At 36.2% G+C, this 27877-nt stretch overlaps 1 protein-coding gene across 1 annotated transcript in view; it reads right to left on the bottom strand.

The window, feature by feature from the left end:
- The window catches only part of AQR (aquarius intron-binding spliceosomal factor), a 98432-nt gene that overhangs the window by 53924 nt on the left and 16631 nt on the right, over window positions 1–27877 (bottom strand). The window contains exons 5-14 of the mRNA XM_011283083.4: window positions 23588–23623; window positions 20758–20878; window positions 17772–17912; window positions 16007–16075; window positions 14813–14913; window positions 11124–11200; window positions 9214–9278; window positions 7958–8074; window positions 6522–6635; window positions 4715–4818 (exon numbers count right to left, since the gene is read on the bottom strand). Coding sequence (XP_011281385.2) covers window positions 4715–4818; window positions 6522–6635; window positions 7958–8074; window positions 9214–9278; window positions 11124–11200; window positions 14813–14913; window positions 16007–16075; window positions 17772–17912; window positions 20758–20878; window positions 23588–23623 — 945 coding nt within the window. The remainder of the gene's footprint in view (window positions 1–4714; window positions 4819–6521; window positions 6636–7957; window positions 8075–9213; window positions 9279–11123; window positions 11201–14812; window positions 14914–16006; window positions 16076–17771; window positions 17913–20757; window positions 20879–23587; window positions 23624–27877) is intronic.

The following is a 27877-nucleotide window of genomic DNA, read 5'->3' as shown; positions in this document are numbered from 1 at the left end:
TAGCCATAGCATTCCTCACTACCCCAGGCAGAGTAAAAAACATTAAGAATGCAATTAATGAAGCAGCAAAATTAATATATTAACTAAAATTAAATTAGTAATTAAAATTAATTATTAATATAATTAAATTTGGACTCTTGACTATGCTTTTAAAAAATTCTGTGTGACAGAATGGGATGCACACATTTTGCACACAATTTTTGCTTGAAAGAACTGACAAACTATGGTTATTCAGACCTGAATAAATGGAAAAAATTTTCAAATCTGAACAAACCAGTAACTTTAAGGAAAACAACTGATAGTATTTGTTACCAAAGATAAAATTTGAACTGCCAAGTGAAAAACTGGAATTCTAGAAAACTTGCATTCACCACCGTGAGCTGAACAGCTTTCCATTACTTAAATACGTTTCATCACGCTCCCCAAATTCCCTCACATACTCTATCCCAGTCCCTGGTAACCACTAATCTGTTTTTTGATCTCCACGACTTTGCTTTTTCTAGAAGGTCAAATAAATGGAATCATACATTATGTAGCCTTTGACACTGGTTGCTTTCATTTAGCATAACGCAACTAAAATGCACCCAGACTGCATGTCTGTATTCGGTTCCTTTTTATTGCTGAGTAGTATTCCATCATATGGGATGTAGCACAGCACGTGTATTCACTCACCAGTTGAAGGATATGTTTTTAAAAGACAACTATAACTAAAGCCACTATATACATTTCCACACAGATTTTCGTGCAAACACAAATTTTCATTTCTCTTGGGTATATCTGTGAGAATACTAGATTGTACAGTAAGTACGTTTAACTTTACAGGAAACTCAAATTTTTGCAAACTTTGAATTCCTATCAGCTATGTATGAGAATCCAGCTGCTCCACATCCTTGTCATAAGTCAATACACTGCATGTTTTTTTTAAACAATTCTAATAGACATGTAATGGTATCTCATTATGATTTTAATATGCATTTCTCTAATGACTAATGATACTAAGCATCTTTCTGTGGCATTACTGAAATGCATTATCTTTGGTGAAGTATCTGTTCAAATCTTGAGCTAAATTTTTTTTATATATATTTGAGAGAAAGAGAGTACAAGTGGGAGAAAGAGAATCCCAAGCACACTCCACAGCCAGCACGGAGCCTGACCAGGGCTTGATCCCACAACCCCAGGAACATGACCTGAGCTGAAAGCAAGAGTCGGACACTCAACAGACTGAGCCACCCAGGCACTCCCTGAGCTATTTTTAAATTGTTTTCTTATCACTGAGTTCTGAGACAGCCCATCATCAGATACGTGTTTGGCCAATATTTTCTTCCACTTTGGGGTTGTATTTTCATTCTCTTAACAATGTCTTTTCAAATAGTAACAGTTTTAAATTTTTATAAAGTCCAACTTATCCATTTTTTTTCTTTATGGACTGTGCTTTGGTGTCTATGGAAATGTTTGTACAAACCATAATCACACAGATATCCTGTATGTCCTATTAGTTCCCGTTTTGATAAATAGGTCTATGACTCACTTTGAGTTAATCTGTGTACAGAATGTGAAGTATGGGTTAAATTTCATACTCTGCATAGAGATGTCCAACCGTTCCACTATTGTTGAAAAGATTATCCTTTCTCCATTGAGTTGCTTTGGCATCTTAGTCAAAAATCAACTAACCATATATGTGCGGTCTATTTCTGAATTCTATTTTGTTCCGGTGATGTCTATGTCTGTCTGTCTTTTATTCAATACCACAGGGTCTTGACTACTGTAGCTTTACAAGCAATCTTGAAATTCGGTAGTGAGGATCCTCCAACTCTGTTCTTTTTCAAAATGGTTTAGGCTGCTCTCATCTCTGCCTTTCTATATTAATTTCTGAATAAGCCTGTTAATTTCTAGAAAATATTCTGCTGGAATTTTGATTGGAACTGAATTATATCTATGGATCAGTTTGGGCAGAATTCATACCTTAATTAAGTCCTCTCATCCATAAGCAAGGCAAATGTCGCCATTTCTAAAATTAATTCACTTTAATTTAACTCACAGAGTTCCTTAATATGGTTTCAGATACCACACTAAAACTAACATTTAAGAAACTACCACTTGTCAAGTTTTTATATTGTATCAAAGAAAAATATTCACAATTATTTGAAAAAGCTACTGAAATATATTTCCCTTTTGCATAAGGCCTGATTTTCTTCATTTACTTCAACCAAAACAATCTCACAATAAATGAAATACAGAAGCACATCTGCAAATTCAACTGTCTTTGATTAAGTCAGACATTAAAGAGATTGCAAAAGTGTAAAACAATGCCACTTTTCACTATATTTTTTTTAATTTGGGAGAATATATTTTTCATTAATAATATGTATGCTAACATAATAGGCTTTTAATTAGTTTTTTAAATAAATTATTTAACATTTTTCCAGTTTTAATTTCTATTATAGCAAATATAATGGCTATAATCCACATTAAAAAAAAGGTTTTTAACATCATCTATAATTTACAAGATTGTAAAGAAGTAATACGGGCAAAAATAAATTCCCCATATGGATTATGCAGCTACGTTTAATGTAAAAAAAAAATCTATAAAGGTGTTTTAAAAACATACTACTTTATAATCTTATGGGGAGGAAGGCCTTCTAACATAAAACATTTGCTATTGTTGTTAAGAAGACTTGACATATAATTTAAAAATTGTAAACACTGTAATAACACAATATACCAACACAAAATCTAAAGTGAGAAACTGGGAGAAAATAATTACAACACAAATTAGACAAAATATTAGTATGCAAAATACAGGTTCTTAAAGAAATCAATATGACAAGCAATGAAATACAACATAGCAAAAGATAACAAGAAAGTTACAGACAAAATGCAAATGGCCAAGAAAAATAGAAAGATGCTCAATTTCCCCAACATAATCACAAAATGCAAAGTAAAACACTGAGGGTTCTTTTATTTTTGGATTGGCGAAAATTAAAGACTAATTTACCTAGCTGGTAGGGAAAGAAATAAATCCTCAAATTCTGTTGGTATAACTGGTACATACTTTTGAAGGGAATTTAGCAATATATAACAAATTTTAAATACATAACCCCTTTGAGTCAGCCATTCTGCTTCTGTGAATCAGGGCCAAAAATTTTCACATAGAAATAAAAAGGATGTTGTTCATTAGTGAGTCATTAACAATGGCCAAAAATTTAGAAATTAAAGATTTGTCAATTGGAGAGTGATCACAAAATAGTATGGCAGAGTTATTCAAAGGAACTTTCTGCAGTTCATTAAGAGAATGAAATAATTCTATGTGTTATTATAAGAGTTATTATTTGGGTGCCTGAGTGGCTCGGTTGGTTAAGCGTCCGACTTTGGCTCAGGTCATGATCTCACAGTTTTTGAGTTCGAGCCCCGCACTGGGCTCTGTGCTGACAGCTCAGAGCCTGGCGCCTCCTTCAGATTCTGTGCCTCTCTCTCTGTCTGCCCTTCTCCCACTCATGCTCTGTATCTCTCTCTCAAAAATAAACATTAAAAAAAAAAGACTTATTAAATTTTCTTATGAAGATTCAATAATCTTCCAAGTTAATCAACTTCTAAGTTAAAGCCAAGTTTATTTCATTTTAGAGAGCCATAATGAGCTAAACATAATTTCTCCCAAGAGTTAAGGACAATAGGGAGATAACAGAGCACAGTTAAAAGTTAGGTTTGAGGGGCGCCTGGATGGCTCAATTGGTTAAGCGTCTGACTTCGGCTCAGGTCACGATCGCTTGGTTTGTGGGTTTGAGCCCTGTGTTGGGCTCTGTGCTGACAAGCTCGGAGCCTGGAGCCTGCTTCAGATTCTGTGTCTCCCTCTCTCTCTGCCCCTCCCCTGCTCACGGTCTGTCTCTGTCTCTCAATAATAAATAAACGTTAAAAAAAAATTTTTTTTAAATAAAAAAATAAAAGTTAGGTTTGAATCCTATCTCTGCTGCTTACTTACTATTTGACCTAGACAAATGACTTAACAATTCTGTGTCTCAGTGACCTTATACCTAAAATGGTACCTACTCCTCACACGAATGAAAGTCTTGAGGATTATTTACATACTTAGTAGAGTGCCTACCACGTAGTACAAATGTATTACTACATTTTCAAAAATGTGTATTAGCTGAGTGCCAAAGAATATTACTAATTTCATAAATTTTAAACACACAAAAAGGTTTCTAACTCATACCTTTGATGTCACATATGAACATTTACTGATTTCTGTTGTATATTATGACTGATGGGATACCAGTTTTATATTCTACTTTAAGAAAACTTTATGATCTAGGAAAAATGTTTAAGTTATGAAAAATATAAATTTTGGGACACCTGGGTGGCTTAGTTGGTTAAGTGTCCAACTTCGGCTCAGGTCATGATTTCATGGCTCATGAGTTCAAGCCCCATGTCCGAATCTGTGCTTCCCTCTCTCTCTCTCTGCCCCTCCCCTGCTCATGCTCTGTCTCTCCAAAACAAAAATAAAAACCATTAAATTAATAAATATTAATTTTGCTCCCAAAATAGATGATCAATAATTATAGCGAAGTGACTTAAAGATACTAACTGCTGGAGAGAAGCATTAGTTTTAGTTGTCAACAAAGTGAGCGGTGCAACAAGTTACATTACTTAAGGTAGTGCAAAATGATTAAAAACACAAAGAAAATTAAAATTCAGTTTTCTTTCCATGTTGACTTACCTAAGTGGTCCAAAAAACTTGACCAAAGATTCCCGAGTATCTACTTCTGCCACATTTGAGAGTGCAAAATCATAGAGTTCAGGAAAATGTGCAAAGGCAGCTCTCTAGAAAACGGGAAAAACAAAAACAAAACTCAAGAACTAATGTCTGCATATTAACAATAAACTACAATTTATGTACTATATAATAAAAATATTAAAAAATATATTAATGCACTTCTGTTTCTTACATGCTTCTCATATGTGACCTCTGCCTTATTTAGCCAGAAGCATTCAATACAATGGGGGAAAACCAGAATTATTCTAGCAGGAACGCAAAAACAAAGAGTCAATGTTCAATTTTTTATTTCTAAGTTGTATTTTGAACATACATGAAACAGCCAATAAAGCTACCTTCACTGACAGGAAGGGAGAGAAATAAAATACCTGAAGAGATAACTTGGGGGAGAAGCCAAAAGTACAGTGTGTTTGTGCTTTGTTTTACTTAGGAACTCTGGAAAGAAAGGACTTCACAGGGTTAACACCCCCAGCCGACATGGGGTAAGCCACAAGAAAACAGTGACCATGTAAGAGTGTATGTGATAACATCCCCAGTCTTTCTCAATGCCCACGTGGCACAGAGAAATCCGGAAGTTTTCATGTGCCCCACAGTGGGATGACACAAAAACCTGCCAAGGTTACTGGTGAGCATGCCATAGGGTTACTACAGGCAATGGTGAAATGACCCTGCAACCCAAGCCTGAGAGTGAACTGTTGAAGCTAGGAAATGAATGGGAGTCAGCTCTCCGGAGGACTCCAGCATCACCAAGAGCAAGAGTGCGGCCTCGTCAGCAAGGAGATAGCCAAGCTCCTCGGGAATCATCATGCCATGCCTTTGCCAAAAGAGCAGACCACAAGCCGCGCCAGCTGTGGTTACTTCAAGGGCAGAAGCAGAAGGACAAAAACACCAATGCTCTGAGCAAAGCAAGAAAAGACATGTAGCTGTGCAGGTCACTCTTCTTCCAAAACAATGAGGCTATCTCAATGCTTCCATATACCGAGATGCCATTTGGGGAAAGAAGAGGGAGAGCAGAGAGTCCCTGAGAGATAGTGGAATTGATTATGAAAGACATTTGGAACTTAAGTTTGACTCTTTCCCCAAAAAGACGGAAACAGAAAGGACTGAATTTCTCCAAAGTGACAAATAAAAGCTTCTTTCTACCACCAGAAAGGGCAAGAGCAAGAGGAAATCAAGAACAGAAAACAAAGGTACTCTGTTGACACAGCTGAGCTGTACTGGACAATTTCGGTCCCATTACGTGTGTTTATCTTTAAAATTTATAAAACGCTCACACATACTTTGTCGATACATTGGGAATACCCTTTCCTAAATAAAACTGGTAAGTATATGCACCAAATTGGCCCAGTAATTAATCAAACATTTCTGAGTGTCAAATATCAGTATCTTGATTCTCAAGATTGAAGACTATGAAGAAAGCCATTTTTTCCCCATGAATTCATTAGAAATAGTAATATTTTAAAAGTAATATTTAAAAAAAAATTTTAAGTAATATTTTAAAAGTAATATTTTAAAAACTTATTTAAAAAATAATTAAAATATTTAAATAAAATATTTAAAAGTAATATTTTTTAAAAATTTAAAAATTAGCATTATTTTAAGTATTTAAATTTTTAAAGTAACATTTTAAAAGTTCAAGATGAAACACTATTAAATTAGTAGTTTTTTATACCTGTACTACATGAAACTACATTATTTATGAACCAACTTGATGGGAGCAGAAGCACAGGCTATACTGCATTTCAGTCACCTGGAGAGAAGTGATTCTGTCATAGTGAATTGTAGTCATCTCATTCTCTGTCAGAGCGTTCCCAGTCTGGTCGTTAATCTCAAACCCAGTATAGAACTTAAGCATGTCCAAAAGCTGAAAGGATACATTTACATTAATAAACTGTGTGAACATAAGAACAAGAAACCACAAACAAAAACTACTTATTATAAAGATTAAGTAAGTCTGTATACCTTCTCCGAGGTGCTGGAAAACTGGAATATAAACACTGCAACAAACACTTCAGAACATATCCAAACATGTTTTATTTGTGTGAGGAAAAAGTATGTTTCTTGTGAATAAATTGTTAAGAGTCTACTTCATATACACGGTCTACTTCTACAGAGAGGAACTTAAATTGAAATCCCAGTACTGAACGGACATTAAGGATTTAATCAAAGGAAGCCAAACACTTAAATGGAAAAAAACAAAGTACACCACTGCCAATTTATGGAACTACACCACTAGAGGGAACTCTTGAGGTCCTTTACTTAGGTAGGCCACTTAATACAGAATTTTCTGAATGAGGGTTTTGGAATTCATAATTGGAGATATTCTTCTCTGTGTGCTGCTACTATTAGGGAAATGCAGCAAGGTGAGGAAAGCTAAGATATTTATTCCTCTCATCAGTCTCCACAGCTATTAGGCCCTTTCTTTGGCTTAGTTCCTGCTGCTATAATGAAGGCCTGTTTTCCCCAGAGACACAGTCTACTGGCTACATTTACCCCAAATCTTCATCATTATTGATTCTAACCTATGGCAGAACAGATACTAGAATTTTAGTATGTTTTAATGCATGTGGCAAATCACTGGATAGAAATTCAGTAAGAAAATGAGAAAAAATATAGATACAAGATAAAAGAATTCTTAAAAGAATATATAAGCACACAAAAATTATATCTCCAACTATGATCTCATTGAAAGGCAAGTATTAGGAGTTTGGTAGAAGACTTTTTCCTGAAGAGGTGATGCGAAACAGGAAATGTGAAACACTATTACTTCTTTCTACTCAAGGTAGCAAATGAAGTGCACTGCCATGCTCTCAACGGTTTTGGTCACCACCATCATATGGAAAGACAGCCATGAGAGGAGGGCATAGTTCTCTTGAAATTAATGCTCATCATCTACTGTATTCCACAGTGGTTACTAACATAAAATATATGAGTATGTGGGACTGCACTGCCAAAATCCTAATTTAGTCCAATAATAAAAGCATGTATGATTAATCAAAGCTCTTCATTCATTTGTTTTCTATACTAAGATTTGATTTTACTTTAAAATGACTAATTGGGAATTTACATTACTTAATTCAATATTTAGTAAAATTTCCTTTATATCACCACTGGCACTCTTGGTTGCATGGCAGAAAAAGAATCAATTTAGAAATGAAAATATGTTCAGATATTATCAATGCTCACCTGGGAAAAAAGATGGCCATCCTCTTCTCTATGAACAAGATTGGAAAGGTAACAGTGAACCAAAAGGTGGGAGTCATCCAGAATGGTATTAAACCAGCGCCTTGTGGGGAGGAGGGCCTAAAAAAAATAAATACCATGGCAATAAATCTGCATGTTCTCTGCAGCTAGAGGTAAACTCTACTGATCCTTCACTCAGAAGTGTCAATCATGTACAAAATACCCTCTAGTCTCCCAAAAGACACTGTGCACAAAGCAAAGGGTCTGGTCCATGTGTAAACAGGCACAGTGGCAATGTTTATAAATAAAATACAACATTAGAAGAAATTTCACAGATAGGAAAGCCAGTAGTTTTCAAACAAAATCTTCTATGAAATCTCAATATATTTTGGGTATAGATTTAAAAATGGTGCTACTCTGAGAGAAAAGGGACTGGGGACCCCTATATGGAGACTTCATCCTCCATTTCCTCTTACCACATCGTCCTGTGACAGTCAGCAAGACAATGCTGAGACACTGTGATCATCAGTTTGAAAACCACTAATCTAATCAAATATCCTCATTTTATAGATGAGGTTATTGAGATCCTCAGAGGCTATAAATTAGTTACTGGCAGAACCAGAATCTGAATGAAGATCTCATGCATGGCTGCAAGTCCAATACTCTAATCCGTATGTCAAGAAACTACCTTCTCTCTCCAGATAAGAAATGAACACAAAGGATTTTCTTTCAATTTCCTGCAGTAAAGAGGGAAAGGAAATGAACTCAGTCTGAATTATACCAACTCTGCATCTGAACTCTCTGTCAAAATCTTGCACCTAGTATTATGAAATCTTCTTCAAGGATCTTAATTTAAAAAATTGACAATAGCAGCTATATCTTTCTTCACCAACAATATTAGGCACATTTAGAAAAGTGAGATTATTAAACAGATGCCCATAAATCCACAACTTCAGCCACTATTAAAAACTCCATGATGGGGTATTAAAATATGATAGAAAATAAATTGCCACTGCTGGACCCATATTTAATAACTATACTACATGTTTTTTTCTACAAATAGCAGCCATCTGACAGTTATTTGAAAACTTAAAGAGCCAACTGCATTTTACTTTTGTTTCTCTGTTACACATAGAAACAGGTAAAATCTAAGGCCTGTCTGAGGTAATGAAGAAATATTTCATATATTTCACAGTCATATGCTCAAACTTATCCACCATAATGATGATGTAACAGGAAAGTCACTGCAAATTTCTTACCTCCAGATCAATCATAAGTTCAATGAATCTTTCACAGTAATGAACTTTGTCCATAGTGACAGGTTCTGGACATAACAGACAGAACATGTTAAAATTTCCTTACTCAGAATCTACAAAGAACTTACCAAACTCAACACCCAAAAAGCAAATAATCCAGTGAATAAATGGGCAAAAGACATGAACAGACACTTCTCCAAAGAAGACATCCAGATGGCCAACTGACACACGAAAAAATGCTCAACATCACTCATCATCAGGGAAATACAAATCAAAACCACAATGAGATACCACCTCACACCTGTCAGAATGGCTAACATTAACAACTCATAGATGTGGAGAACAAACTGAGGGTTGCTGGAGGGATTGTGGGAGGGGGGATGGGCTAAATGGGTAAGGGGCATTAAGGAATCTTCTCCTGAAATCACTGTTTCACTATATGCTAACTAATTTAGATGTAAATTTAAAAAAATAAAACCATAAAAATACTAATATTAAGTAAGTGACTTAGATTATCAGCATATGACAAGTTTTCTATACACTTGGGCTGGAAGTAACATTATGCCTCAAATCAGGTATAGCTGATGTATATAGCATTAGTATCTATTCCTCACTAAATTGTAGTTATGATTTTCAGTTGTAAAATATTACTTGGAAGGTTGGCATTTATAAGTAATTCTGTTCTACTGTAGTGTAAACAAAGCAACAATCTCTGATGCAAAAATATAAATATGGTATATCTACAGAACTGTTCTTAGATTATATCCCATTTAGGAAATAAAATATTAACAAATGATACACCTTACATAGTATATACACACCTTTATTAAGTAAAAAGTATTCTATGTAGAGCTTGCAAACCCAACATAATGTAATTAGCCCCTCTGGATCTATAGGCATATCTCCCTCCCTCTGTCTGTCTGTCTGTCTGTCTCTCTCTCTCTCTCTTTCTCTCTCTCTCACACACACACACACACACACACACACACACACACACACACAAATACAGTATAATCATGGCATATTTTTAAGTACAGAGTCTACAGAGCATATATTTGTATTTGTTTCATCAACAAATAGGGGCCACATTGGAGGGAATATCTTTCCCATTTTGCCTTATAGCTTGTTATCTCAAAAATCACTATCTCCTGTTCGATAAGTATTTGATGCTGTCTAAAAACACTATTCAGTACCACAGGATAAATGCCATGTGGGTCTGTGACTGACTTGTTCAACACTGTACCCTAGCACCTTGTTCAGGATCTAGGTCTTGCAAGCAAACTCAAAAAATATTTGCTAAGTAAATGAATATTTCAATAACTATATAAAAAGAGAGGAGAGAGGAAGAGGCGGAGGGAGAGAAAGAAAGAATCTTAAGCAGGCTTCACATTCAGCACAGAGCCTAACGCAGAGCTCACTCCCATGGATGAACCGAACCGAAATCAAGCGTCAGACACTCAACCAACAGAGCTTACCCAGGCACCCCAAAATATGTGAATTTTTAACGCAGTCATAATACTCAGACTGGTCATATATATGAAAAGGGGAGGGCAGGTACGTTGTTTTTATGATTTAAAACTGTTCTAGGAGCAGTTTTTTTTTTTTTTAATTTTTTTTTTCAACGTTTATTTATTTTTGGGATAGAGAGAGACAGAGCATGAACGGGGGAGGGGCAGAGAGAGAGGGAGACACAGAATCGGAAACAGGCTCCAGGCTCTGAGCCATCAGCCCAGAGCCCGACGCGGGGCTCGAACCCACGGACCGCGAGATCGTGACCTGGCTGAAGTCGGACGCTTAACCGACTGTGCCACCCAGGCGCCCCAGGAGCAGTTTTTAGATTAGAGGCTAGTCAATACTATAGGAGCATCTAAACCACAACTTCACAAATAAGCTGAGAGGAAGAAGATAGTTACCAGAAGGTGGCACTGATTTCAACACAGAGATAAACTTCTGGATGAGTTGTGAAAGGAATCTTCTTTCTTGGTAGGCTCTAAAATCAGAGAACAACGTTGACCAAATTGTTTTTGAAAAATAATTATTTCAAAAGTAAAATTTAAATGCTGAACAAGCTTTTCTTACACTATTCAAATGTTCCACTTCTCTCTGAAATTAGGATCATAATTTGAACACACACCTGCTTCTTTGTATGTATACACAAGACTAGGTAAAGAAAAGAAGAGCCTCATTACCGGCTTAAATGAGCCAGCAAAGAAAACACCACTTTATCTTACCATGTTACTGTGAAGGTTTTCACTTGAGATTTAAAGGTCAGAACTTGAAAGGAGTTTTCAAAATTTCATTTACAGTCTGCCCTTGACATTCAAAATTTAACGTTTAAGTATATAGTTAAAATAAAACAAGCAATTTTATACTTCAGTATATTTTAAGTATTATATATAATAGAGTATTACAATGTCTAAAACTTAAATGCTGGTTTAAAGAACAACTTTCTACTCATTACTAATTTAAGATGCACTGTGTACCAGTCAATCAACAAACATTCACCAGGTATTGGACAGCTGTAAATGATTATGCCAGTCCTGGGGGAAATACAAAGGAGGGGAATGACTACATGACCGGAAACAAGTCATATAACATGATGATAATTAGTAACACAAACCAACATGTAATTACTAAAACTGGCTGACATTAAATGAGCACTTACTGTGTCAGGATCTGAGCTGTGTTAAGTGCTTCACTCGAATAATCTCATTAAATGCTGACAACAGTCCCATTAAACAGGTACTACGGTTCCAATAGGTTCCAACTGAAGAACCTATTCTTTCAACAACTACACATGTATTTTTTAAAAAATGTTTTAATTTTTATTTTTGAGAGAGAGAGAGAGAGAGAGAAACAGAGCACAAGTGAGGGAGAGGCAGAGACAGAGGGAGACACAGAACCTGAAGCAGTCCCCAGGCTCTAAGCTGTCAGCACAGGGCCCAACATGGGGCTCAAACCCACCAACTGCGAGATCATGACCTGAATTCAGATGACCTTAACCAACTGAGCCACCTGATGCCCCTCAACAACTACACATATTTTAACTATTATACCAACAGCTGGAGTTTCAATAAAAAACACACAGCGTGGTTTGAAGTTCAGAAGAAAGCACAGTGGCTTGAAGTAGTTGGTCCAGAAGTGTTTGGAAGGTTAGCCTTCAATAAAGTGGAGTGGAGGGGAAAGGGTACTTAGGGAAGGAATGTTGAAGAAACAATGAATACCCAGGGATTTGGGGGAGTCACAAACAAAACAGCTGGAGGTTTCTGAATGCCACCGCAAGGAGTTTAGAGCTTCTCCTCTAAGAAGGAAACCACTTTAAGCTTGTGAATAGGCAAAGCTTGTGAATATAGGAAAACAACAAAATTTTCTATGAAGATGGCTAGTTAGGCTCATTGTTGTGGGAAAGCTAGAAGAAACATCAAATAGGAATTCATTGTAATGCTTTAGTCAAGAGGCTCTGGAAGCTTGAATTAAGATGACAGCAGTGTGAACAGGCAAAAGAGAGGAAGGACAAAAGATCAACAGGATTGGCTGACTGGATATAAATTGCTGGCCAAAGGACTGGAATATTCTAAGCCCAATTTCTGAAAGAATTAAGAGAAACTGGCCAGAAAATTAAGTTTAGGAGGGAAAACAATGAATATTACTTAAGCCAAACTGGAGTTCATGGCAAACAGAAGTACAGCTAACCCTTGAACAACACAGGTTTGAAATGTATAGGTCCACTCACATGCAGATTTTTTCAATAAATACAGCACAGTACTGGAAATATATCTTCTCTTCCTTATGATTTTTTAATAGTATTTTCTATTCTCTAAGCCTAATTTACTGTAAGAGTACAGTATATGATATACAAAATATACAAAATACATGTTCACCAACTGTTATCAGTAAGGCTTCTGGTCAACAGAGGACTATTAACAGTTAGGTTTTTGGGAAGTCACAAGTTACATGAGGACTTGTGACTGTATGAGAGGGTGGCCAGTGCCCCTAATCCCTGCCCTGTTCAAGGGTCAACTGTATACAGCAAAGAATTATTCAAAGACAGGGCCAGAGAGATTTATGATTAAATCATGTTGAGGTAACAGGAAGAGTAGGTTTAAGAAAAAATAGTCAAGTAATGCAGATGCCATGTGATTAGTCTAATCAAGAGGCTGTTGGGTGGGAAGACACCATGAATAATGAGACTAGAGTTGGAAATTAAAGAAGGAATTTTCCTACGCTGTCCCTAATATTTTCTCCTCGTGGCTCTCACTCCCACCCACCCAAACTCATTTTTCTGACATGTAGCTTTTCTTAGTTCTTCCTATTTTCAGTAACCACCAGCACAACTCCAGGTTCCATTTCTTTTTGTCCTCAACCCTCTTTTCATGGTTTATGTATCTCACTAAATAACCTCATCCATACTCATGAAATTACCAGCTACACATGTATAAAGTACTCTCCAAAGTGGATCAAACAATAAGAAAAAACCAGAAAGTCATCATAGGTCCAAGGGAAGGGAGTCTTCAGCATATATACATATGCAGAAAAAAAGGAGTGAATGGAAAAGAGCAATAAAAGATGGAGACACGGGGTGCCTCGGTGGCTCGGTTGGTTAAGTGCCCAACTTTGGCTCAGGTCATGATCTCAGAGCTCGTGGGTTCGAGCCCCACGTCGGACTCTGTGCTGACAGCTCAGAGCCTGGAGCCTGCTTTGGATTCTGTGTCTCCCTCTCCCTCTGCTCCTCCCTCACTCATGCTCTGTCTCTCTCTCTCTCAAAAATAAACATTAAAAAAAAAAAAGATTTTAAAGATGGAGACAGCGCAAGGGGTATTGCTGCACTAGTTACCAAGTTAGTCTCGCAGAGACAGAGAGAGAGAAAAGCCTCTTAAGAGTATGTGGATCCTTCCCGTTTCCTACTAATAGCACTTTGTGTGGTGAAATAAATACTTGCTATCAGACTTCCCCAACTCATAATAAATACTACTATTAAAAGAAACCATAATCCTCACCTGCTTCTTTAATCCTTATACTTGACTTATTTTTCTCCCTAACAAGTATCACCATCTCATACACTATATAATTGATCTTTTTTTGGTGCTATCTGCCCCCAACTAGAATGTAAGCTCCACAGAATAGGAACTACTTCCATTTCATTCTCTATTATGTCCCCTATACCTAGAAGAGTACCTGGCAAAATGATAAACATTCACTAGTTGTTGAATGAATGAATAAATGAATGAACAAACGAATGATGGCTGGAGTGTATAAAAGTCACTATTAAGAGTAAGGGAGTGAGAAAAAGAAAGAAAAGTTGATTGATAGCTTGAAGATTGTGCAGAAAATTGAAAAACATTCATGAGAGACAAACTACGGTCAAGAGGCAGGGAGAGGATCAATGATACACTTATCACTGGAGCAGAGAGAAGAGAAAGAAGAAAAACATGGTGATGTTGTGGTTCCCCCTTTAGACCTTTATGAAAAATATTCCTACTACAGTAAAAGCACTTATTTATTTAGTTCAGCCTATATAAAGGAAACAACAAACCAATCAACATCGTCTAGGACTTACGACCAAAATAATAAACCAATGTGGAACAAAATTTTGGCAACATACTGTTCTCTTGCTTCTGGATCCATCTTTTCATCATTCTTTTTAATCAAGTTCCAAAATTTTCTTAGCTTAGGGGTCTTTTTTAATTCTAATTCCAATCGTGCCTGAAAGAATGATGTGATATTAAATCACCAGTAACCTCAAAGTTTACAAAGGTAAATATTAGATCAACTATCAGCTAGTTTTCTAATGTGTGGATACAATATAAAGCAATGGGATAAAACCTGAAAGCAACATGACAAAACCTGAAAACTAAGAAACTAACAACTCTAATTTAAAAAAAACTATTTAATTCTAACAATTGTTACTAATAATGTAAAAAAAAAAAGGAAACTGCCTTTTCTTACGAAGGTCATAAGCTCAATAATCAATTAAATTCCTTATTTCTAAAATGAAGGATTTAAATTTGAAAAATATGAGCATTAACACTTATTAGTAAAATCACTGAAGTTTGAAAAATGAGTCTAAAACAATGAACATAGAAACAGCTGTCACAAGCAGACAAGGAAATGTCCATATGACTACATTCTTTCTAATGGCACTTATCAGTTAACTTAGCATTAAATAATTAGCTTAGCACTAATTATTTATATATGCCTGTTTTCATCACCATCAGCCGGTACCTATGAATGAGCTTGCATATTTGGCTCTATGCAAAAACCCATATGCAGGAAATGGTATTTTGAATAAAGTACTATACTAAAATTTGACAGTTGTAACTTTACTCCCCAAGATCAGTTAATTGGGTTTTGATACAGGCACATATTATCCAATAAGGATTTGATGAAAAAAAGGAAGTCATTAAACATAATCCAGACCTTCTCCTATAGCTATATGTACATTCTAATCTAAGAAAATAAAATATTCTAGTCTATATTTAGTCTCATCCAAAGGCACACGCAGAAATAATCACCATAGTTTGCTAAATTTATCCCCCTTCTTTATGAACTCCATAGATATTATCTTATTTTCCCTTACAATACTGACATGAGGTGAAATCTACTAGCTTGCAGATACATAAAAACTTTAAAACTGAAAAAAACTGCATCCATGACAAATTAATGCATAATAAATACATTTTGTAAACAGGAAAAGGGGTTTTTGGCCACCATTTTATACCTATGTTAAAGCTACAAAGTCTAAAACCACATTTTCCACTTGTAACACACATACGCCTAAGTTTCTGAAGATACTTACCGGCTGTAAGCCCATCCACATTGGGAGGGAGATAAGCTGCTGTACTTGACTCCGTATCAAGTCTACTTCCTGTTTAAGGCACAAAGAAAACAAATTTATACACACATCAGTATTTTAACTTAAATCTTTACATAAGGAAATACTGTCTTTTTAAGTCCCAGGGTGAAAACATGCCACCAATACTTTCAAATTAATGATATTTTAATATTAAGAAGCTTAATACTTTTCAAAAAAGATACAATCTTCATCATTTACAGATTCTCTATTTGCGAGTTCATCTATTCACAAATATGTATTTGTAACCCCAAATTCAATATGCCTAGTGCTGTCCAAGGGCGGCACAGATCAGTGAAAAATGCTAAGTTGCCCAACATGCAGTGGTTACAGGCTTGAGGTTTTCAGCTGGGGGTGAACAAGGTAATGATCCGTCTTCTTGTTTCAGCTCTCATACTATAAAGAAGCATCCTTTTCTGTGTGTCTGTTCAGTGCTACCTTTCTCACATTTTTATGGTTTTTGTTGGTGATTTTGCTATTGTAAAGCACATGGTTGAAGTGCTCGTTAGTGTTCCTATGTGCAAGAAGGCTGTGATGTGTCTTATACAGAAAATAAGTGTATTACAGAAGGTTCATTCATACTTAAGTTATAGTGTTTCTGGCCATGAGTTCCACGTCAATAAAGCAACAATATATATTACATAAGGTGTCTTTAAACAGAAACACATAAAACAAGATTATGTACTGATGGAATGATGAAATGTTGTGACATTGGCTTGTAGGCACCCAACCCATTATTCTCCCTAGGAGCAATGGTTCAATTTTAGCTAATTCAGTGTCGGCAGCTGCCTCATAGACCTAACTACCACAAATAATAAGTACTGATGGCATGTTGAAAAAAAGAAAGTATTTCAATAATAAACAAGTTTTTCAGTTAACTAAACCAAGTACCAAACTACTAATACTAATTTCATCTTGTTTTTGCTTAATTTCTGATAATCATGTCTATATTTACATTGACGTTGTTTAGTTTAATCAATGTTAGAGGTAATAGTGGCATCCACTGGGGGCATAAATCTTTTTTTTAATGCCTTTACAAGATTCATTTGAGGCAGGACCTAGAACAAGCAATAACTACCCATCTATCAACATTCAGTCTTCAGGATAAGAAAGAACCCTATGCATTCTCCTGCATGGGTCTAGTGCACTCTCAGCCTAGCAGTACTTATTTTTAAATAAATAGGTATAGACCTTCAGATAACCACAGCAGAGCAGTGCAAATGAAATATTAAATACTGTAAATATTTAATTCTTTAGAAGGATGAAAACTGCACCTAATCGAGTGAACTCAAATTAGAACTCTCCTTCTTGCCTGCCAGCCACGAAGCAGGACGAAAAAGCAATAAAGGTAGTTTTTGTGTGCAACTTATGGCACAGATCTCATTATGCAAAGTTCATAAAAACCAGATTCTTTGCTGCTCTATCTTTGGAGAATTTCCGTTCCTATTACCATTTTTCTTAAGAAAAAAGGAGAGATCCAGTACAAATCTATTTTAAAAAGTGAATGGATCTTCTAAAATGTTTTTATCGAGAAGTGGCTAAAATTAAGCTTTTGGCATTATCCATATTCCCCACTACCATTGAAGATGAAGAGTTGGCTACAGAGGTAATCTCATTTATGTCCAACTTAAAAAAAATAATAAAATAAAAAATAAAACCACCACCACCACCAAGAAAATCTGAGTTTCCCCCAAAGATAAAGTAAAATTACCAAACTATTGAAGCAATGATCAAGAAAAAGCAGTAAGACCGTCTGTTCATGGAGTGAAAATTCACCATCAGTTTCAGCTAATGCTGCTTTCAAGATACACTTAAAAAAAAATGGGAAGTGATCTGGCTTCTTCTTAAAAGTCTGAAAAGAGAAAGAATAAAAATTTAATTTGAAATGGCTTGCAAGCCCTCTCTTTTCTCCCTTAAAAAAAATTGGTCATTCTTTAGAAGTCTATTAACAAAAGTAAATAATTGCAAAAAAGACTATTTGCTTATTTATAATAAATAGTAGCAAGTCAAATACAGGTTTCTGGCAAGATCATGAAAGAGTTGCAGAAAATTTCACCTAATAAAATAATGGTTTTTTTTTTCTTGTTTTTTAAAAATATTTTTATTTTTTCATTTTTTTTTTAAGGAATCTCCACACCAAACGTGGGGATCGAACTCAGGACTCCAAGATTAAGAGTCACATGCTCTACTGCCTGAGTCAGCCTGGTGCCCCTAAAATAATGGCTTTAATTCCTTTATTTTTTTTCTTTTATGGATTATGTTCATATTTAGCTTAGTCTTTGTTTTCTAAGAATCTGAAATGTTTTAATTCTTATGACTTAAAGCAAGAAAAACAACATCTTTGGCAAAAGTTAGTTTCCCACTGATGACTCTCAACGACAGCCTCTCCTGCTTTGTATTAGCTCTTTATTTTCAACATGAAAATAATATTTTAAAAAAGTAAATTAGGTAAATACATTCAAGTTTCTCACTGAACTATGCCCCCCATCTAGTTACTTCCACATCCCTCTTCTTTCATAGAGAAGTGCTCCAAATGTGTGGTATACACTAGCTGTTTTCATGTACTTTTCTACAAGCTTCCACCCCAGCACTCCCCTGAATCTTGATCGCTATCAAAGACAATGGAATCTTACCAGCCCCCTACCCTAGCCCTCTACAATGTGCTGAGGGTTCCTCTTCTCTTGCTGCGTACACAGCACTATTCTAGGGTTCTAACCCCATTCTTCTGTTCTCCCTCCCATGACTTCAAAGACCACACACTAATGATTCCAAATATATATCTTCAGTCCAGATTACTCTCATTAACCCTAGATCCCAAGATTCCTCTGCCTACTAGACAATTTCATTTAGATAACTGAAAGGCAATCTAAATTCAGGAAGTCCAAAACTCAATTTAACAATTTTGTACCCTTCAGAGTATTTCTCAACCCTTTATGATTACCTATCTTGGTAAATGGCAGAATCATCTATTATACTCAGTTGCCCAAGCCTGGAAAATTATTGAAAATAACACCCTTCCCTAATACTAATTATTCAGCTATGAAATGCAGTCAATTCTACTTTCTAGAAAATCTGTAACCTCTTTTCTTAATCTGTATTTCTCTTTTTCAAGCCCTAATCACCAAAATGCTCATTTTAACATGCAAACTGATCAGGTCATTGTTTAGCTCAAAAAAAAAAATCTTCCTTCTCCCTTCCTATAGTAGCTTGAATAAACTTCAAGAAATACCCAAGACCTTTCAATAGTACACAAAGCACAGTTTACTTTGGGCTCTCATCTGCCCAAAGATGGCACTTATTTATTTTTTTAAACTTTTTTTTTTAATTTTTTTTTTCAACGTTTATTTATTTTTGGGAGAGAGAGAGACAGAGCATGAACGGGGGAGGGGCAGAGAGAGAGGGAGACACAGAATCGGAAACAGGCTCCAGGCTCCGAGCCATCAGCCCAGAGCCTGACGCGGGGCTCGAACTCCCGGACCGCGAGATCGTGACCTGGCTGAAGTCGGATGCTTAACCGACGGCGCCACCCAGGCGCCCCTTAATTTTTTTTTTTAACTTTTATTTTTGAGACAGAGAGAGACAGAGCATGAATGGGGGAGGGTCAGAGAGAGGGAGACACAGAATCTGAAACAGGCTCCAGGCTCTGAGCTGTCAGCACAGAGCCCGACGCGGGGCTCGAACTCACAGAGTGTGAGATCATGACCTGAGCCGAAGTCAGCCGCTTAACTGACTGAGCCACCCAGGCGCCTCAAGATGGCACTTATTTAATGAATATTCGAGAGAAGGGTCTATGGGTTTATCTTAAAGAATCTAACATTTTCTTAATTCAGAGACCATTGCCACAAAAAGATGACAATCACCCATGCCTTTTTTTTTATTTAAAAGAGTTGATGAGCTGACCATTTTATGGCAGCCAAAGAAAACCTAGACTTTGGACCTCTACTGAGCAAGCCTCTATTACACTAGCACAAAGAAAAAATGTCTATTATAAATTTCTAAAAGGGAAAGCAGACTCTAAATCAGGGATAAAGAGAAAACTGAAATTACAATATAAACATCTGTCTTTACATTGGCAACATTACGTAAAACTACAAATATATACTCCCTGTTGTGAAAAAGGACACTGAAAAATATTATCCTATTTGAGCACTATTTGTGCTAATAATACAAACTTCATGTTAATCTCAGGCAAAAGTCTTTATAATCCATGCCATTCTTCTTATCAAGCACAAAACAAAAATAATTTCACTTTCGTAATTTTTCAGTTCATAGTAAATTAGTTTGAACAATGTACTGAAACCAAAAAAAAAAATTGCATTTTTCATATATCCATTTTTTTCTCAACGTTACTTTATTATTGGGTGAAGTTTTGTTCTAAAAGTATTATTTGGGGGCATGTGGGTGGCTCAGCAGTTAAGTGTCTGACTCTTGATTTCAGCTCTGATCATGATCTCGGGGTTCATGAGTTCGAGCCCCATGGAGGGCTTTGTGCTGATAGTGTGCAGAGACAACTGGGAATTCTCTCTCTCTCTCTGTCCTCCCCCCACTCGCTTTCTCTTTCTCTCTTTCTCAAAATAAATAAACCTAGAAAATAAATATATAAAAGCATTATTTATTATCAGTAAAAAGTTCTGCTACTCTTTAATCGCTTAAAGTGAGCACAGTATGAAAGCTACGAAGTAATTTAAATCTGTTACCTCCCATGCAGGGACATTTTCTCTGAATTTCTCATTCACCATACAGCAGATTGACATTAAGTAGGCCTTGCTGGACACCTCTGGAGAATAATTCATCCAGAGGTAATTTTCAAGATACTGGCTGTGAAGAGTAAAAAAGCACAGAATATTTCATTAGTTATCACCACTCACTATACGTCACTCGCCTGGAAAAGTGTTAATTATCTAAAACTTTCTGAAACTTTTTAAAAAACTATGTAACTTGAGAATCCTTCACAAATTTACCTATAATCTAGGTCACTACCTGCTACAAACTTATATTTAGCAATTGCAGCTTTGTAGAATGAGAGTTTACACTTTCAAGGTAGGAAGACAGCAAAGATTACTAACGTATGTAATTATCACCCTCAGAACACTGGATATTCCCTAAGTCTCTTTGTGAAGTAAAAAGCCAAAATGATATAATGGGCAGGTTGAGCAGATAAATGTATCTAAGACCTTAATACTACCTCATATGAAGACCAACTGACTTCTAGAAACTAAAGAGATTTAACAATCAAAAAGAAGCTAATTTTAATACTTAATTTACTAGGTATATTCAACATAAGTCAATTTACAAGGTAACTAGCATTTTCCTCTTAAAATACCAAAATTCTTATTTTAAGACCGTGGTGAAAATATTCCTCAAGAAATTTAAGTATTTCTAATTTCTAAAATACAACTTAAGTCTTTTTTTTTTTTTTTTTTTTTTTTAAATCATTCAGGGTAGTTATAAACATCAATTTTTGTACAGGGGTTAAAATACCCTCAAGCACTAAAAAAAGCAAGGTGTTTTATTCCCACTTTAAATCACTCCGCATGCATGCTGCAATCACTCACATATGTGTGTACGTATGTATGCACACATGCAACCACGCACGCACACCCACCCATAGTTAAGTGTTTATACTCCTCTATAGCACTGTAATTTTTCTACTTCCTCTTATGCTTACATCAGTATTTCCACAGGTCTATCTTTAGCAATACTTAGTTTAGAAGAATCTTGAAAACTGAGTAAGTGGAATTTTACCTGAAATAATGGTCAAGAGGCTCCAAGTTAGATACCTGAGTGCTCTTTCATAAATAATATGCATAAAGTTTCATTTCATTCCTCTCTTACAAGTATAAATTCCTTTTTCCTGAATTATACCCTTCAGAACGTCTGTCAACAAGTCTGTTAGTGTTAATCTGTCTGAAATTTCTTTATTTCATGATAGTTTAGCTGGTTATACAATTGTTTCTGGGTTGTTGGTGATATTTTTCTTGTATTAGTCTCATTCTATTCCATTCTCTATTACTACAACTGAGAAATCTACAATCTATGCGTTCTTTATGTTTTTTTTCCCCTCTAGCATACGGTAAGATCTTCATTCCATCTTCGCTACTCTTCAGTTGCTCTATTCAGAATTTACTGTACTTCCTGAATCTAAGACTCACATATTTCAACTGTAGAAAATTCTCAACCACCATCTCTTCTAAATTGCTACTCCTCTTTTCTAAATCTCTTCTGAAATTGATTGGACTTTCTAATTCTAGCCTTTGTATCTCTAAATTTCCTTTTACATTGTCATCCCTATTTCTCTTTGCTATTATCTAATTAATTTCCTATAATATTCTAATTCACTAATTTCCCTCTTACCTGTGTCTAATCTGCCACAGGCCTATGTTGTTTTATTGTGCGTTGCTTTATTCATTGCAGATGTCGCATTTTTCAAATTGAACATTTGTGGCAATGCTGCACTGAGCAAGTCTATTAGCACCATTTTTTCCAACAGTATTTGTTCACTTTGTGTCTGTCACGTTTTGGTAGTAAGATTTACCAAAAAATTGGCAACAGGATATTTCAAACTTTTTCATTATTGTTATATTTGTTATGGTAATCCATGATTAGTAATTATGACTTGTTGAAAACTCAGATGTTTAGCATTTTTTAATAATAACGTATTTTTAAATTAAGGCATGTAAATTTTTTTAGACATAAAGGCACTGCACACTTAATAGACTACAATATAGGTACTATAAATATAACTTTCATATGCACTAGGAAACCAAAAAATACGTCTGCCTTTGTTTATTGCAGTGGTCTGGAAATGCCCCTGCAATATCTCCAAGGTATGCCTGCATTTAATTTGTCCATTGAATTTTTAAATCTCAAACGTTTTTACTTCCATTTTCTCCAAATCTACCCATTTTTAGCATCTTGTTCCATGTTCACATATTCAATTTCTTCTTTTATACTTCTAGTAACTTTAAACATACTATTTGATGGTATATATAAATTATTTAATTATCTCAGGTCCTGGGTGGGCAGAGTGGAGAACGAATTCTGTTGTTTCAACTTGCATATAGTTGATTCTTATCCTAATGTGCTTTGTAATTGGGAGTTTGAACTCACCTTTACCAGGGTTTTATCTATGGGAATTTTTGTGCAATACAGTTAGAATACATAAGTGTATATTTGTTTCTGCCACATGCCTCAGAGATATCACTGGCTTGCCACAGTTTTTAACAGTAATGTTTTATTTTGGGAGTTAGCTAACAGCAAACTCCAAACCCATTCTTTACATTTTCAGATGAGGAATCGAGGCTATGAGAGTAAATGATTTGCTCAAGATGATACAGGTATGTGGGTGGGAGGATGGGTGAAATAGATGATGGGGATTTAGGAGTGCACTTGTCATGATGAGCACGGAGTTGGAATTGATGAATCACTATATTGTACACCTGAATCTAATGTAACACTGTATATTAACTATAGTAGAATAATAATAAAAAAGGTATACTCCATCTTTAACTTCGTCTTTAAACTCACCTAAATTCCAAGAGCATTATCTTTCTGATGGCAAACCTAAAAGTGTAAAAGTAAAAATAAAAGTGTTTAAACAGAAAATACAAACATTTCAGAGTTACTGATGCAGATGCATTTTGGAATCTTGTGTTAATATTGACTCACATAGCAGAATAATCATATTTTAATATGCATTGAGAAAAGCTAAATTTGCTTTTATATTTTTTCTTTGTATTTCGTCAGGGTAGTTTATTTTATTTTTAAAACTTTTTTTCTTTAATGTTTATTGCTTTTTGAGAGATAGAGACAGAGTATGAGCAGTGGAAGCGCAGAGAGAGAGGGAGATACAGAATCGAAAGCAGGCTCCAGGCTCTGAGCTGTCAGCACAGAGCCTGATGTGGGGCTCGAACCCACGAAATGTGAGATCATGACCTGCCCCGAAGTTGGAAGCTTAACTGACTAAGCCACCCAGGTGCCCCCCATTTTATTTTTAAAACCAGAAATTACTTAAGTGAAATATTTTTTATTTTTTTTTTAATGTTTGTTTATTTTTGAGAGAGACAGAGACAGAATGTGAGTGGGTTAGGAGCAGAGAGAGACAGAGATACAGAATGTGAAGCAGGCTTCAGGCTCTGAGCTATCAGCACAGAGCCTGACATGGGGCTCGAACTCACGAGCTGTGAGATCATGACCTGAGCCAAAGTCAGACGCTCAACTGACTGAGCCACCCAGGTGCCCCTACTTAAGTGAAATCTTATCCTACTCATATAACAAACACAACAAGCACCACAACACACTGAAATATAACATATAAGTTAAAAAGGCAAGTAATTTTTTTTAAAGTTTATTTTTGAGAGACAGAGCGAGCGCAAGAGGGGGAGGGACAGAGAGAGGGAGACACAGAAGCAGGCTCCAGAATAAGGCAAATAATTATAATGAAAACACAAATGTTCATGATTATTCATAACACTAGATCACAACTGCCAAAACCTAACCTATCTTAATTTCTTAGCATTGACCAACATTCTTTTTTTAAGCTTATTTAGAGAGAGAGAGAGAGAGAGAGAGAGCAAGAGAGAGCATGTGCGTGCCAGAGCATGAGCAGGAGAGGGGCAGAGAGAGGGAGACAGAGAATCCCAAGCAGCCTCCACACTCGTAGTCAGATCCTTAAACAACTGAGCCACCCAGGCATCCTACCTGAAAGTCATGCCCTCCTGAAAGTACAAGAGACACATGTATCTATATCACAAACACAGGAATCAGACTTTTCAAAGGTTTCATAAGTTTTGACATTAAGTCTACAAAATTAGAAAATTGTGGAAGGAACAACAGGTTTTGGCTAGGATGCGGAGAAAGGGAAACTCTTCTGCACTGTTGATAGGAATGCAAAGTGGTGCAGCCACTCTGGAAAACAATGTGGAGGTTCCTCAAAAAATTATAACGCAGCAAATGCACTACTAGGAATTTATCCAAAGGACACAAAAATGCTGATTTGAAGGGGCACATGCACCCCAATGTTTATAGCAGCACTATCAACAATAGCCAAAGTATGTTAAGAGCCCAAATGTCCATCGACTGATCAATGGATAAAGATGTGGTACGTGTGTGTGTGTGTGTGTGTGTGTGTGTGTGTGTGTAGCGTGCGTGCACGCTACACACACACACACACACACACACACACACACACACACACACAACACGGAATATTACTCAGCAATGAAAAATGATGAAAATTTGCCATTTGCAACAACGTGGATAACACTAGAAGGTATTATGTTAAGTGAAATAAGTCAGAGAAAGATATTGTATGATTTCACTCTTATGTGGAATTTGAGAAACTCCACAGATGAACACAGGGGAAGGGAAGTGAAAAATAAGATAAAAACAGAGAGGGAGACAAACCATAGGAGACTCTTAAATACAGAGAATAAACTGAGGGTTGCTGGAGGGGATGTAAGCGGGAGGACGAGTTAAATGGGTGATGGGCATTAGGGAGGGCACTTTTCAGAATGAGCACTGGGTATCATATGTAAGAGATGAATCACTGGGTTCTACTCCTGAAGCCAACACTGTTCGTTAACTAACTTGAATTTAATTTAAAAAAAAAAAAAGAAAAGAAAATTGTGGAAGGAATATTAGCTCTCTTTACTGTCTATTTTTAATACAAGTATTGTACTTCATGCATAAATGATGCTGTAGCTACCAGGTAACTCTCTAAAGTCTGGTTCAAATGTCCACTAATTTAGTTTTATCATTTTGTATACTGGAAATAAAGCAGTCAGACCAGAACACTGCCACTAGATAATATTCCCCAGCTTAGAAAGTTAAATGTCTATGCATTGCGAATTTATAATACGCCAGGAGACCATTATCCTGTCAAAATCCTGTTCCACTGACTTCTGATCTCTTAAATAGTTTCACTAAGCAAGCAGTGTCACAGAACTTTAGTGAGAATAAAATGCAGGTTTTTATTGTGCAAAAAAGCACAAAGATACAACACTGGCAAGGTACTGGCCTCTACAGCCAGCCAGGTCACTGAGTGGATACAACATCTTGTGTGTCAGACACACTAGGTCTCCTTCCAGCTGCAGACATTTCACTTTAATAGCATGCTGGAGAACAGAATTCACTCAGTGCCCACTATGCACAAAACTGCATGCTTCATTTCGTCAGCCAAATAGGACCTCATGATGAAAGAGAGAAAAAATACCAGCACATGAGACAGAAGACAGTATTCTGGTCATGATTCAGTGTTACCCTGACAACATCTTTTAAACACTCTGGGACCCAGTTTCCTCATACTCAAAAGAGGCAAAGTGGCCCATTTATTTCTGGACGACTAGACAAGAAAAAAAGAAGTCATGGGTCAAGATAAAACAAAAACACTCTGAAAAACACTCAATTTCTCTTCTAGCAATTTTGGCCATACTCATTAAATTTGGAGTTTTATGCTTCTGCCAATAAGTTCTGCTATTGTGATTGCCCACTGCTTCTTCTCTTGGGATATGGTTGTGTGAAAACATGAAGTCTAAGGTTGTGGCAGCCCCCTTGCAACCATACAGCGAAAGCCAAAAAAACCACACCTGTGAAAAGGCTGACGAAGGCCCTCACGTGAACTTCTGAACTACCCATTTCCAGATTTATTATAAAGTAGATGATTAAGGGGTGCCTGGGTGGCTCCGTCGGTTAAGCGTCCAACTTTGGCTCAGGTCATGATCTCACGGTCCGTGAGTTCGAGCCCCACGTCGGGCTCTGTGCTGACAGCTCAGAGCCTGGAGCCTGCTTCGGATTCTGTGTCTCCATTTCTCTCTGCCCCTCCCCCGTTCATGCTCTGTCTCGCTCTGTCTCAAAAATAAATAAACATTAAAAAAAATAAATAAACAATAAAGTAGATGATTAAAAAAACAAATAATAGTGAACAAAAGAGTGTATGCCATGTGGTTCCATTTATTCAAAACAACCAAAACTACAGTGTTCATGTTTCCATACTTACATTTTACAGTGTTAAAGCAAAAGGCTATGAAAAGGCCTCTGGGATGCTGACAAATGTCGGCTTTTACTACCTTGGTGGTGGTTATGAATGATAATAATTCAGAAGGCCATACATTTCTGTTTTATGCTCTTTTCTGTGTTAAATCTCATAGCAAAGGAGTTTAAACATTTTTTAAGTCTTTTTTTTCTTTATTTAAGTAATCTCTGCACCACGTGGGGCTCAAACTCATAACCCCGAAATCAAGAGTTGCATGCTCTTCTGATTAAGTCAGCCAGGCCCTCTGGGGTTTAAATATTTTAAATGAAAACAAATATAAACATGGGCAAAAGTAAACTACACAATAACTCACCTTTTTCCTGCACAAAACCCACTTAGATGTATTCATAACAGAATTAACAGCCATAACCAAAGTGTACTGGTGAGGGGAGTTCTAAAAGGCAATAGACCCTGTACTACTTAAGAACATAGTACTGGAAAAGAGTCAAAGAACCAGGATTTAATACCTGGCTCTTCCTCTAACTGGGAAACATTTTGAGCTAGCTACTTAACCTCTCTCTGTACTGCAGTTTACTCATCAATAAAATGAGGATAATAACAGTGAGGAGCACAGGGTTGTCGTGAGGAAAAATGAGCTACTATATATGCAAGGTGCTGAGAGCAGAATCTGGCACATAGTAAGCACTCAACAAATAACAATTACGATTATTTTGAAGGCTTTAAAATTAAACAGATGAAAATATGTTAAGACACACTTGCCAAATTTGATAATGGTAAGGATAGCAAATATGAATCAATCACATGGCTTATTGGGCAATATATTT

This window comes from Felis catus, chromosome B3, assembly GCF_018350175.1.
Source record: "Felis catus isolate Fca126 chromosome B3, F.catus_Fca126_mat1.0, whole genome shotgun sequence".
Taxonomy (NCBI): Eukaryota; Metazoa; Chordata; class Mammalia; order Carnivora; family Felidae; genus Felis; species Felis catus.
Note: the sequence above shows the minus strand (reverse complement) of the source record. Positions and strands in the feature narration are given on the sequence as shown.